The sequence below is a fragment of the Buteo buteo genome, chromosome 22 (genome assembly GCF_964188355.1).
Source record: "Buteo buteo chromosome 22, bButBut1.hap1.1, whole genome shotgun sequence".
In the NCBI taxonomy this organism is placed as follows: domain Eukaryota; kingdom Metazoa; phylum Chordata; class Aves; order Accipitriformes; family Accipitridae; genus Buteo; species Buteo buteo.
The window spans coordinates 25367278-25381454 of record NC_134192.1 but is presented as its reverse complement, the minus strand read 5'-3'; the positions used below and the strand labels follow the sequence as shown (position 1 = coordinate 25381454).

Genomic DNA, 14177 nt, shown 5'->3' with positions numbered 1-14177 from the left:
GTGTTTGACGTGGTGTTATGTCACCATTCCCTTCTTTTTGAAGTTAAAGAAAACTGATTCCTTTAAGCTTTCTTGCTAGGTCACATTTTTCTAATTCTCTTGCTGTCTGTTTCTCTCTGCTGAACATTTTCTAAGTTGCTGTTAGGTGTCTCAACAGCTGGACATCTGTTTTAGGTGGCAGTTTGATTACTGGTTACGTCCAGCTTTGTTAATTATGTCAGTGGATGAGATCTTTCTCAGCGTTTTCATGTGGGTTTTTATTTAGTTTGTCGTACATTTTAACCCTAAACTATTTTCTTATCCTTTGGTGTAATTCTGCTGTCCCATATTGCATCAGTTTCTCTTTCATACACTTAGTTCTTTGGACTTGTATTCACAGAACTATATTTTGATGATTTCAGACGATTTCTGCAACTTGCCCTGGATCTCTTTTCAGAGTATTTCTGGTGCTTGTTCTCACCAAGCTTGGTGTTGAATGGAAGTTTTATGAATAAGCTCCTTACTTCGTGATCTAAATCATGGGGAAAATATTTAATGGAACTAGACTAAGCAAAAAGCCTTGTGCAGCCCATTTGAGATGCACTGCCTGGATTACAGAGAACCATTCTTTAAGAGTAATCTTTAAAGAAGTTAAAATTTAAAATTACTTCATAGTGACTAAATCATACTTCCTCAGGTGGCTTAGTAGAACAGAGACATCTTGGCAACAGTTTAAAGATACTTGCTCAGGATTATTTCCATGAGTTTTGTATGTGGTCCTGTGAGATGATTTGGGACATCAGAGGTGGTGAAAAACCAGTCACTTGACATTCTGGCGCACATGGCACTTTCTGCTCAGGGCCCCGCTGCCCTGAGACAACAATTACACAGCATATAGGATTTACAGGTGCCTTTTCTGCTAACATAGCCCTTGCTGTGAATCTGTTCACCTCATCTCTTACTGTGTGAAAGCTTACTGACTTAGTGGGATTTTCCCAACACTATAGAACAAAGCATTTGGAAGAGAACTACGGACAAAAAAAAGGTTAATCAAACTGTGACAAGAGAAGCACATTTGGTATTGGGGACTGTCCTGGTTTCAGCTGGGATAGAGTTAACTGTCTTCCTAGTAGCTGGTACAGTGCTATGTTTTGAGTTCAGTATGCAAAGAATGTTGATAACACTGATGTTTGCAGTTGTTGCTCAGTAGTGTTTAGACTATAGTCAAGGATTTTTCAGCTTCTCCTGCCCAGCCAGGGCACAAGAAGTTGGCACAGGACACAACCAGGGCACCTGACCCAAACTGGCCAACGGTGTATTCCATACCATGGGACGTCCCACCTAATATAGGAACTGGGAAGTGGGGGCGGGGAATCGCCACTCGGGGACCAGCTGGGTGTCGGTCGGCGGGTGGTGAGCAATTGCCCTGCGCATCATTTGTACATTCCAGTCCTTTTATTACTACTGTTGTAATTTTATTAGTGTTATCATTATCATTATTAGTTTCTTCTTTCCTGTTCTATTAAACTGTTCTTATCTCAACCCACGAGTTTTACTTCTTTTCCCGATTCAGGGACTGAATAGCAAGGTACAATCTCCATCCACCTTGTGCATTAATTTTGTTATGGGAGTGATTTCCTTCTTTGGTATTTGAATAATGATCCCAATAGGAGTTCTACCCAATTTCTTCATACCCTCTCAGAATGTCCAGTACCTTCAAACCATGTGGCCATATTCTACTTCTGTTTCATTACCTTTGTTTTTCTTTTCTCCCAAATAGGTGTAACCTCCAAAAGCATCTTCAGTCTATGATGGGATCGTTTTGGTTGTTGTTGCTTTACATCCAGATGCTGTCACCCATGTTTGTTGGCGGTGTCACCCGAGTCTATTACCTGGGGATCCATGAGGTGAACTGGAACTACGCTCCAACAGGAAAGAACGTACTCGCTAACCAAAGCATTGCACATAACCTGTATGTTTAGTTCTGTTAGAATTTAGTCTGGTTCTGGCTTAAAATAGTAATTTTGTGAGTAATTTCATGCAAGTATTTTGGGGCATCTAAGCAAGCAAGAGACACGATCTGATAGATGTCTGATCTTTATGAGCTTAATGTTTAACTTGTTTTATCATAGGAACATAGAAACTGTATCAGTGAGAAAATGAATGGTCAGTTTAATGGAGCATCCAGTGGCCAGTGCCCATACACTAGAAGGAAGTACAAACACTCTATAATAGAACAGATTGTGCCATACTCTGCCCTGGGGTTTCATTTTTCTTACACAAGCTGATCACCAGCTGGAACTATCCTGAGGCATAATGACTTTTCACCTTGATGTAAATGACTTCACAGAGCCAGCTTGTTTTTATTTAAATGGAATTTCAAGCCTTAGACTTAATGCAACTTCCTGCATGAAATTTTAGGGGTTGTTTGAAAAAATGTTTTTGTTTTTGTTGCAAAGGTAAATCTGGAAACTGCAATAATTACTTTGAGTCACTACAAAAACAGCTTTTGGTTTTAGCTTTCAAAACACCAAACTTTTTTCTTTGGTGGGTTTTTTTTTTCCTTCTTCATAGCTTTCCACAGCTTTTTAAAGGCATTTGTGCTCCCTTCCCCCCATTTTCTATGGCAAATAACATGTATTTCTTAACCTGCCCTCAGTCATTTGCCTCTCCATAATAAATAACACTTGGGTTTGTACATATCTTTCAGAAACAGCACAGCAGGAATAGGAGGGGTTCACAGAAAAACATCAAGGTCTGTCAGTTTAGTGTGGAAAAGTCTCTGTTCTCTGGAGATGCTTAATAGACTTAAATTAGTTCACAGAAAAGGAAACCTCCCAAAATTCAGGATTAATAAAGGTGTTATTGCTGACTCCTGCAGTGATAACGAATGCAGTGGGTTTTGTTTGCTTTCTGTCACAATACATGAAGAGAAGGAAATCAAATTCAAGGCCATTAAACTTAAAAGTGATTTAAAAACTGTTCTGTTACTGCAAACAGTTAGCTAATGGGACTTGTACAATGATTGCAGAAACCAAATTGCTAGCAATGAGAAAAGGATGTGATGTTGATAAGAATGATAGAGGTAGTAAAATGCTTGAAGAATTTTTTTTTGTTGGGAAGAAATGGACTGTGTGGGGGGAAAAATGAGGCAGATCTGCAAAATAAAGTATGAATTATCTGTAAACTCTTTGCTAGTAGTGGCTGTAGGCATGACTTTGCAAAGGGATGAGTTCTAGATTGTATAGCTAGAGTGCAGCCCTTCAGAATTTTGAACGACAAGGGCAGTGCTTAATGTTTTGGTCTCAATTGTTCATCTTCATGCATTAGTTTGCTTGTATTTCAGGGCTACTTATATTACTGCAGGGTGATTGATACTAAGGGGGAAGTGGGGGGAGTAACCTCAGCTCTCATTTAGGCTGGTCCCACTAATACCTGGACCATGATTCATCTCTTATCTACTAAGAATTATCCATAAAGTGCAAATATACTCATGAGTTGAACTTTAGTACCTCTATGAGGTTTTAACTCTGGAAGCTGGTTACGTGCTGGGTACATACCTGCCTGACTTGTCTGCCATTCTACAAGTAATTCAGAATTCTACAAGAATTCAGAATCTGTTAAGTAGAAATTTGTCTTCTCCAGAGAGCTCAGGAGACTTTTTTTTTTTCCCCCTTCTCTTGTGATTTAGCTGCAAATGCCATGAAGGCATTGAAGTGAGTTTCTAAAAGCCCAATGAAGCCTGAAACCAGCATGAGGAGGGCTTTGGTCTTTCCTGTGTCACCCACATGTGATTGTCAGAGAAGCACCATCCTTCCCATTCCTTGTTTGCATTGCACAGTTCAGGGGTGCACTTTGTGTCTGTTCATGAAGAACTGGGGATGAGGCTGTGGCCATGCATGGCAGGAGGTGTCTGGCCATGCTTGTGGCTGTGGTCCCAGGCTCACCAAGCGGTGAATGTGCTGGTGTCCCCCATTGTGTTTCACATCCTTAGAAAGCAGACAGGTCTAACGGCCAGTGCTGCCCGTTTCTCAAGCAGGCTGTGCTGTCTGTGTCACAGCAGTAAGAGGTGTGGGACGAGGAAGCTCATGGACGGCTTAGAGCATGCTAGGGTAGAGCACAGGCAGTCCTCTGTAATGCCAAAGCTTTCAGGCTTACCTGGGAAAGCTGTGTGTTGTCATCACTCTACTGTGTTATCGACCAGCTGTTTTATGATGCATGACTCATGATGCCTTTCCCTCTTCTGAATTTAACAGCAAGGCCTCAACATTCCTCCAGCGTGGCAAAGACAGGGTGGGAAGCACGTACAAGAAGTCTGTCTATAAGCAATACACAGATTCCACATACACCACTGAGATTCCCAAACCTGGCTGGCTGGGGTTCCTTGGGCCTGTCATCCGAGCAGAAGTGGGGGATACCATTAAAGTACACCTAAAAAATTTTGCTAGTCGACCGTATACAATCCATCCTCATGGTGTTTTCTACAAAAAGGACTCTGAAGGTAAATAAGCCACTGCCATAAAGGAGACAGATTTTTCTCACTGGGAACTTGGGAGTATGCACTGAGGAGAGATGTCTGTAAAGCCGCAGACTCGGTTAGCCCAAAGCTATATTGCTGGAAAGCAACTGCGCTTGGGTGTTTAGTGAAATCACCTGATGTTGGGTTAGCAGGCTTGTGGGTCTGGGAGTAGTTTCCTGACCTGGGTGATACAGTACACAGCCCAAATTTCTTGATTTTTAGAAGAACCTCCAAAGCTTGCCAGTGGGAGAGTGGCACAGAAGGAAAAGAGCTATATTCATTATTTGAAATGCTGTAGTATGAGTCATGAATGTGATGAGCTTCAGGGAGTACACAAGGCTGGTGAAGTATGAAACTAAAGAGCTGCTATTTGAAGCACCCTTAGAGACTGTAGAGAGGCTGACTGTGACACGTGCAGAGTTGAAGGCAAAGTAGCAATAGGCAGAATGGGAATCATGGAATTTCTGACTCTGCTGACCCATTTACTGAGCAAGTTGCCTTACAATGGCTCTGTGCCTCAGTTTCTCTTTGAGAGAATGATAATTAAACAATATTTCAGTCTTGGGATAGTGAGTCTCACTTTAAAAGCTGCTACCCAAGTATATATGTGTGGCTTTCTACTGAGAGCAGCTCAGTATAAGGTTACATGTGTGGACATCTCTGCTCTTCTTGAATGGATGTTGATTGCTCAATTGTTCTAGGATCCCTGTATCCTGATATGTCCCCCCAGGATCAGAAGAAGGATGATGCTGTTTTCCCAGGAGGGAATTACACCTATGCTTGGACTGTCCCTGAAGATCACAGCCCAACTGCTGATGACCCAAACTGCTTGACCTGGATCTACCACTCTCATATTGATGCACCAAAGGACATTGCATCTGGATTAATTGGGCCATTACTTACATGCAAAAAAGGTAAAAACTCCAAGAGAAAGCAGCTGAGGGCTGGATTTTCATACTGTGAAGATTTTGTGGTGACTTGAACGAGGAAAGGATGAGAAGATAGTCTGGTGGGCAGCTCCCAGCTTCAGGGGAAAATGCAGCATGAGTGGAGAAGACAGTACCTCTGTTCTAGCTGGGTTCTGGTCAATATGTTGTCTTTATGCCTTAGCGGCTGGGCAGGTGAGCTTGTAGGCCTCTTGATCTGAGAGTGCTCTCTGAATCTGTGTTAAAAGCAGGAATCTCGTCCAAGACATAGTTTGTGTATTAAAAAAAAATGAGGACTGTTTGATTTCAGCAGGAGTAAGAACACCGAAGTGTTGCAGTTCAGCCATGCAGTGGCAGAGCTGCTTGGGTGTGAGAAACGTATTAGCAGGGATATATTAGAAAAGGGTGAGCTTACTAGAATTCAGCAGTGAGCTGTGCTGGGATGGTGAGGAAAGCATCTGCCTCTAATCTGTGTGATAAGAGTTACTCTTCTATTGGTGTTTTAATCCCTTGACTGATGTCTGCTTTTCTGTGTGGGTGGGTATTCATTCATCTTTTCTTTCACCCTAGGAATACTGACTGGCAGTTCTCAGAGACGCCAGGATGTGGACACTGATTTCTTTCTGATGTTCAGTGTGGTGGATGAGAACCTAAGCTGGTACCTGGATGAGAACATAGCATTGTTCTGCACAGATCCAGGCTCTGTAGACAAAGAGGATGAGGAATTCCAAGAGAGCAACAAAATGCATGGTCAGTGTCACCTCTGTGAAGCCACTGACTCTGCCCAGACACTCCAGGGCTGTCAGTGCTCTGGGATCTTGAAATGCACTTTCTGCTGTTGTATGCCAGGGTGTGAGTGGAGGGGGAGGAGGGAGATAGCAAGCTCTGAGATCATGTGCTAGGCAAACAGTATCACAGGGACAGTGCAACAACTCTGGAAAAAAGACTTGTTATTTTGATTTAATCGTTGGCTTGAATGAGCCTTTGTTAGTTGTTTGGATATTTTGAATACACTTAATTTTAGGAATGTGTTGTAGAGCTTGGATCTCCAGAATAAGAAGAGGAGGATGAGTTCTGGTTAGGTCCATCCTCTAAACAAGTCTGTACTGTGACCTGCTGGCAGAAGCTGTGAAGGCCCCTTTTCTAATCTCTGATTTTGGCTTGCTTGGTTTTGCAGCTATTAATGGTTATGTGTTTGGGAACCTCCCTGAGGTGACAATGTGTGCTGGGGATTATGTTTCATGGCACCTCTTCGGGATGGGCAATGAAATTGATGTTCATACAGCCTACTTCCATGGAGAAATGCTCAATATTCGAGGCCACAGGACAGATGTGGCCAGCCTCTTCCCAGCCACTTTTGTTACAGCTGACATGATCCCCAGTAACCCTGGGAGATGGCTACTGAGCTGTCAGATCAATGATCACATACAAGGTAAGGCACTCTGTGGTCTCCCTTTTTTCTTCCAGTGTGGTCCCATGACGTACAGTGTGATAGGGGACGCTGCCTTGGGCAGCATTCCCACTAAAAATGTCCTTAGATGAATGGGGTGATTCCTTGTCTTGTATAAATTGGGGTGGCTTGATTATTAATGGGCAGGCCAGACTTAGTGGGGATGACTTGTACCACTGTATGATGTTCCACATTGGTTAGTGGTGAAGACAGTGAGTTTGGTACAGCTGAAAGCTAAGATGAGGCCATGCCTTAAGAGGTCTAGCCCCTATAAGAGGCACTTGCATGGTACATCTGAGAAGAGCAGTGTCGTGGCTTAACCCCAGCCAGCAACTAAGCACCACGCAGCCGCTCACTCACTCCCCCCATCCAGTGGGATGGGGGAGAAAATCGGGAAAAAGAAGTAAAACTTGTGGGTTGAGATAAGAATGGTTTAATAGGACAGAAAAGAAGAAACTAATAATGATAACGATAACACTAATAAAATGGCAGCAGTAGTAATAAAAGGATTGGAATGTACAAATGATGCGCAGGGCAATTGCTCACCACCCGCCGACCAACACCCAGCTAGTCCCTGAGTGGCAATTCCCTGCCCCCCCTTCCCAGTTCCTATACTAGATGGGACGTCGCATGGTATGGAATACCCTGTTGGCCAGTTTGGGTCAGGTGCCCTAGTTGTGTCCTGTGCCAACTTCTTGTGCCCCTCCAGCTTTCTCGCTGGCTGAGCATGAGAAGCTGAAAAATCCTTGACTATAGTCTAACATTACTTAGCAACAACTGAAAACAGTGTTATCAACATTCTTTGCATACTGAACTCAAAACACAGCATGTACCAGCTACTAGGAAGACAGTTAACTCTATCCCAGCTGAAACCAGGACAAGCAGAAAGCTCTATTCACTCTCTGTCCATATTTCCATAGCATCCAATATCTAAGGTAAGAAGCTCTGCTCACTAACACAGAAAACTCCTTACTGTGGGAACCACCTAGTCACCTTCTCCCAGCCATGTGCCTTTTGGGACAACAGAGGAAAAATGGCCAGTTCATAGTAGGAAGGTGGGACTGTGTTCATTGCCCGGTCAAATTGGCTGAGAGATGTTAAGTGTGTGTATCCTCCATGTCTTGAACAGCTGGGATGGGGGCACTCTATGAAGTCCGGCCCTGTTCTCGGCAAGCTCCAGCATCCACCCTGGAAGGGAGAGTTCGGAAATACTACATAGCCGCAAAGGAAGTGCGGTGGGACTATGGACCTTCAGGGCTTGACCAAAGCAGTGGGAAACCGCTGAGTGAGGCAGGCAGGTAAGCAAGAGACTGATGGGCTAGGGCAGTGTTTGGGGGTCTCTGCTCTGTGTCAGGGAGGCTGCTAAGGAAAATGTGGAATTTCTTTCTTATCAAAATACATGCCTGCAATTCATGCGGTGTACATTTCCTGGGAAGGCAGATCACCCAATCTGGAAATGTAGGCTGCTGTAGCTAGACGGTACTGAGAGCAGTACTAGGTACCTCAGGGGACTTCATGCAGGAGTGTGCTGTGTTTCATAGCCTTACCCACAGACGCCAGGAGTCCCAGCTTGTTACGTGAGCTACCACATTTGTCTCTGGGCTTAATTTCTGCTTGCTGTGCCTGACCTAGGAACAGATCTGTATATTTGATGAACTGTTAAGAAAGCACATCTTGCAGCAGACACGGGGTGGCAGAGCTAGCCTGCAGATATGCTTCAGTGTAGCCTTGCTGCAGCAAGCAATTTCTAGGAAATCCAATGCAGTGACCTCAATGACAGCCTTCCATCCCATGGCAGATGGTTGTGATAGCAGTTGGTGAGTGGTTTCCTGTTCAAAGTTTGGCTAACTGAAACAAAGACATTCTTCCTTCCCCATTCCCTTCCTTGGGAAGCTGTTGGAGAGGATATACCTCTTTTAGATGGAGAACTAGAAATGCAGAGCGGTTAATGATTTACTCAAAGCCATGCAGCAACTCTTGCAGACCTTAGAACTGAAAGCTCCGTAGACCTGTGAACCAGCCTTGTAACTAAGCTGCCTCTCCTGTGAGGCATGTTACATTTGTCTATGTGTTTGGAGAGGGTGGTAGTGGAGGAAGTAAGTCTCTCTTACAGCTGTTGTGTGGGGATTTTTTCAGTTATGATCGCAGTTGTCCCCTGGGCTGTCCCCTGGCCTCTGAAGAACTCAGTGTTTTAGCACTGCCTTTCCATTTATTTACTGCACTGCAGTTTTGTTCACTGCCCTCTTTTGCACAGCTTGTATAGAGATGCTGTTCAGACCTGTGCCATCGAGCCCGGCTGTTTCAGCTGGGAGAGACCTGCTTGCCAGAGGTGCTCCCTGAACACAGTGGGTAGTTGAATCTGTAGGATGAAAAAGCTTCACAGAAGCAAGTGCTGTTCCAAACCAGAGATGCTGTCCTTGTCTGAAAAGCTGCTTGGGTTGGAGATGCTGCTGGCATTGCCAAAGGGGTGTGAGGAGGGAGCAGGAGAACAGGACTAATTTTCATAGAAATGACCTGACGCTTGCTTTTTGCATTTAGCCCTGCTGAGCAGTTTTTCAAGCGTGGCCCCTACCGAATTGGTGGAGTCTATTGGAAAGCAAAGTATGTGGAATATACTGATGAGAGCTTCCGTGAGGAAAAGCAGCAATCAGAAGAAGAGAAACACCTTGGGATACTTGGTAGGAATCATTCAGCAACACAAATCTTCTTTCAGTGTCAGTGAGAACAGTACCAATGTCGGGTGTACCAGTTGGCTGTAACCATCCTCTTGTTTCATGGTGCAGTGAGTGGCACGGGGGAGGTGTTTCACAGCAGTTACATCTAAGAGTGAGGGGGGACAGACGGAGGATGTGGGATGGTAGAATAGACAGAATTGCTTTTCTGCTGGGGCAGTCTTTAGAGGTTAGTAGTAAGGGCTGAGGGACACGGTATAGTATCTGTAACTAGAGCTAAACTGCTCACAGTAATAGCCCCCATTTGTGTGTTTTTGACTGAGCATCTTCAAGGTATGCTACAAACCCCACTTTCTCACAGAAGGCTTCCTCTCCTGAGTGAGTGCGCTCTCTGTTATAGCCAGGTAACAGGGAGGGTGGTGAAGAACGATGAGAGAAGAAAATAGGGAGTCTGCAGGGGCAAATGAATTGTGTGTGAAGGCTGTGACGTACATGGTAGAAGCATATAGGTGTGGTCCAACTTCCTGTGTCAGCAGTGACTAATATTCTAATGACACCAGAAATTAGCAACAGCAATGCCAGCAGAGGCCACAGAAGGAGAGAGCACATGGAGTAAAATACAGACTGGGACGTGGGGAGAGAATAGTGGAAAGGGGCAAAAAAGAAGTTTAAGCAGCTGAATAAAAGTTAAGTGGTGGAGTTATGTGTAGGAGAGATGCAGCATAACTGTCAGGAGCTGACAGCATCTTGCTGGACCTTGGGAACCAAGGGAGAAAAAAAAGGGTTAGCATTACCAGCAACAGCCCCATTCCTGTAGAAAGACAAGTGACTGAGGGAAAACTTGGATATGACTTTTTACGAAGAAATTACAGGTATTTTCTACTGGTAAACTAAAACCACTGAAGGATTAATTGATGAAAATCCTGGGTCAGATAAACAAGTGACATCCATGGGGGGAGATGCATGAAGTCATTTGAACTGGCTGATTAAAGCAGACTTGATAAAGTGGTTGGGATGTCTAGAAGAGATATGGGGCCATGAAGGACCGAGCTCTGGAACAGGGAGCTGCTGAATGTGGTGTGGTGCAGTGTGGATAACCCATGCTGCACGGGCATGCACTGGTGGCTTATGCTGCCTGTGCTTGCCCTAAAATACACGAAGCTGTACTGTGGGGAAGGCTGGGTGGTTGGTTGTTAGTGCTGTCACTTTTCTTCATGGGGCTCTTAAGCACACCAGCTGTGGGCACCTGACGGTTCCTCACCCCACAGCTTGCTCCTGCTGCCCTCCACGTGCTTTCCCTCGCAGTGGCTGGCTGTGGTGCTGCCCAAAGTCCTGTGTGCTCACCAGACACTGTGGGTAGCCTATCCAGGTCACTAACCACGCAGCAGGTTGCTTGCTTTTTGTTCCGAGTCTGTTGGTTTTACAGCCTACATCGGTTGCCTGAGACGTTTAATGAGCAGTGGGGCCAGAGTCTGGGCCATCCCAGAGGGGAGGGATGGCGAAGAGGGAGTCTTATGGGTGGAAGAGTTGCAGTGGGATTGCCCCATGGTCGACCAGTGTGCTAACGTGGTCCTTCGGAACTGCAAGGAGCAGTCAAACCCCAAGGCTTAGTTGATGGAGGGGAGAGGGACACGGCTCCAGGCCGGAGAGACGAGCCCTCTGGCATATCAGGAAGGCGAGCGGTCTGTTAACAAAGGGCTCGGCTTGGGGTTCCTCTGAGGAATTGGTGTGCCACCCAAAGGAGATGTTGAGCCCCAAGGCAGGAGTTGCTGGGGTGCCAAGCAGGGCCTGGGGAGACCACAGTTACCTGTGTCTTTCAGATGTTCTCCACAGGGGGACCCGAGCATGTGGAGGGCCATCGAGGCACAGGTCTCTGCTGGTTTTGCTGGGCAGCAGCCCGGCTTTCCTCATCCCCTCCCACAGCTTTCAGGAGCAGTCTGTGGACCCAGGGGTCTGCAGGCTGGTGGGAACCAACAGGCACATTAAAGGCTCGTGGTTCCCATCTAGCTGGCTGGGGCAGTGTCTCCCAGAGACGGCGGTGGGTTTAGAGCATCTCGCACCCCTCTTTATGTGCCTGCCCGATGCACACGCCTTGAAGGCTGAGGGGGCCTTATGTAGGTGGGCGAGAGACAGAGGCCTTTCCCAGGAGCATTTCAGCACATCTGGCCATTGTGTTACTCCTCCTGTGAGGGCCTGAAGCCTCTCTGAGTTCTCCTGCAGACCCAAAATGCTTTCAGGCAATTCTTGTCAGCCCCCTGTTCCAGCTGTCAGGGCTGAACAGCCTTAAGTGGTGCTGACACGTGGGGCGTCCGCCTCTTCTGTGTCTTCTGCTCCCCTCAACCTGGGTGAAAGGTGTCCCCGGCTGCTTCGGTTCACTTGGTCATCCGGGGAGTTGCTCTGTTGCTGACATGCTCTCTCTGCTATTTGTGTAGGTCCAGTGATCAAAGCTGAAGTTGGAGACACCATCCTGGTGATGTTTGTTAACAAAGCCTCCTGGCCTTTCAGCATCCAGCCTCATGGAGTGTCCTATGGGAAGGCGTGGGAAGGGATGTGGTACCATGACGGTTTGTGCCCCCCCTTTTCTCATGTAATTCAATGCTAATGCTGGTGGTGGAGCTCCACAGCCCATACCTCCTCTGTGCTGGGGAGTTTCTGCAGCCAGGAAGGACTGGGTGTCTTACTGGGTAGAAGCCAGCATGGTCCTCTGAGCCTGCCTGAGGCCTCACTGAAGGAGACCTTCCACTGAACTGGTGCCCAGGGAGGGTGCCAGAGGGAGTACGGTTCTTGCTATTTTTCAGATGAAAATTTTAAACCAAAGCTCAGACCATTTCTAGCTGTTTGAGACCCTGTGAGCAGAGGAACATGTCCAGCACACTCCAGCTTAGATGACCATGTGCTTCCAACATTCATCTCTCCAGCTGCAGCTGGATCCACTTTGTTATTTCCTGATGCCATGCCTGTCTCTGGTGTGGCACCAAGGGGAATTTACGTGGTACTGAGAGCAGCTCCTTTCTCGAGTGTTCCTTATAAACACGCCCACATCTCACCTCAGATGCTGGGTATTTTAGTGACATGAATGTAGCTGGTGAGAAGATGTAATCAAGTTTGTACAGGGACCTTGGGAATAACCATGCCAATCTGTTTTAAAGGTCTGTCCCAGAATGGGGTTTCTGTTGCACCGCTGCACAACTTTACGTACCGCTGGACTGTGCCGAAGCACGTTGGGCCCATGTCCAGCGACCCTCCTTGCCTGACCTGGATGTACAGCTCGGCTGTGAATCCTATCAAAGACCCCAGTTCGGGCTTAGTAGGGCCTCTGGTCATCTGCAAGCCGGGCACTTTGGATGGCAACAACAAACAGGTAAAAGGGGTTTTCCTGCCATGCTTTTACCAGGTTCTTTGCTTCCATGTAGAGAAAGGAAGCATCAGCAAAGCATTAGGGGACATAATGGAAACAAACGTACAATAGTGTGAGTCCAGGAGAGTTGAATCAAAGCCATGAGGCAGGTTAACATCGGCACAGCTGGTGCCCAGGTCTCACGTGGGAAAGGCTAGTGTTCTGGGCTCCCAAGGGTTGCCCTTGAAATGGTTTCTGGGCTCTGCTTTAAAACTCAAACAAACTTGGCTGAACAACTGTACCTTGGATGTGACTTTATAGGTTACTTTTGTCCTGACACTTGCATAGCAGGCTGCTTTCATAGGCATGTGGAATATTCATTGCAGTCTCAGAAACATTGAAAAGACATTTTCACTTACTTACAGGTGGTTTGCTTGAGTGATACAATGCTTTGAGGTTTGGGTGACCCTCATTTCTTCTGCAAGATCAGTTCATTTTCAAGCAGAGCTAACTACAAAAAAGCATGTGAAAATCCATGTCTGTCTTTATGCTTTTGATGAAAGAGAGGTGAAATCTGAAGGGTGACCAGAACTTCCTCTTGGAATTTCACTCAGGGATAGTCTACTCATGGCAGTAAGTCTAGGGGAGACAGTAAATTAATATATTGGGGAAGTGTAAGACAGATTAGCAGAGCCTTATTGTGAAAAAGTAGGCGGCAGAAAAACAACCTTCTGCCACCCTGCCTACCTTGTGGTGTAGATCAGGGAGTGGCTTACAAGTCTGAAAACAGCTGCCATGAGAGCCTCCCTAGAGGAGTTTGCTTTCAGTGGTGGCAAGACGCAGCTAAATTAGGAATGCAGATGAGATCAGCATGCTACACAGGGTGGAAATGTGAATCTTCTGAGCAGAGAGGCTTGTGAATATACACAGCCCACTATGCGAAGGACCTGTGATAATAAAACATTTGCAGGTATTGAAAAGGTGTAAACAAAACAGACAGACTTGTTTGTAAAGGCAGGACAGGGAAGAATCACCTGGGGCAGCAATTCTGGCTCCACTATCTTTGGCAACCCTTTAATGAATGCTTAATTGGGAAAGGTGCATGGCCACTCCTCGTGGGCAGTGTGCCAGACTGGGAATCGCTCAGCCCTCTCTGCAGGGTGTCTTCCTGGGTAGAGCTGAGGGAGCTGATACCAGAGTGAGAATCTGGACAACACTGAGGATGTTCTTTTAGTGGGGAAACACACCATGCTTTGGAATGCATTTCTTAGGACAATTAACATTTTCAAGGGTT

The 14177-nt window shown here is 46.0% G+C and overlaps 1 protein-coding gene across 4 annotated transcripts in view; it reads left to right on the top strand.

The window, feature by feature from the left end:
- The window catches only part of HEPH (hephaestin), a 31450-nt gene that overhangs the window by 2583 nt on the left and 14690 nt on the right, over nucleotides 1-14177 (top strand). For 3 of the 4 annotated variants that reach the window (XR_012653986.1, XM_075054240.1, XM_075054243.1), the window contains exons 2-10: nucleotides 1760-1951; nucleotides 4236-4480; nucleotides 5200-5412; nucleotides 5995-6174; nucleotides 6602-6856; nucleotides 8004-8172; nucleotides 9413-9552; nucleotides 11979-12110; nucleotides 12696-12907. Coding sequence is in view for 3 of the 4 variants with exons in the window: in XM_075054240.1 (XP_074910341.1) it covers nucleotides 1788-1951; nucleotides 4236-4480; nucleotides 5200-5412; nucleotides 5995-6174; nucleotides 6602-6856; nucleotides 8004-8172; nucleotides 9413-9552; nucleotides 11979-12110; nucleotides 12696-12907 (1710 nt within the window). In the remaining variant the exon portion in view is untranslated. Of the gene's footprint in view, nucleotides 1-1759; nucleotides 1952-4235; nucleotides 4481-5199; nucleotides 5413-5994; nucleotides 6175-6601; nucleotides 6857-8003; nucleotides 8173-9412; nucleotides 9553-11978; nucleotides 12111-12695; nucleotides 12908-14177 lie in introns of those variants that run through there. The other variant, XM_075054241.1, reaches the window with a different exon arrangement.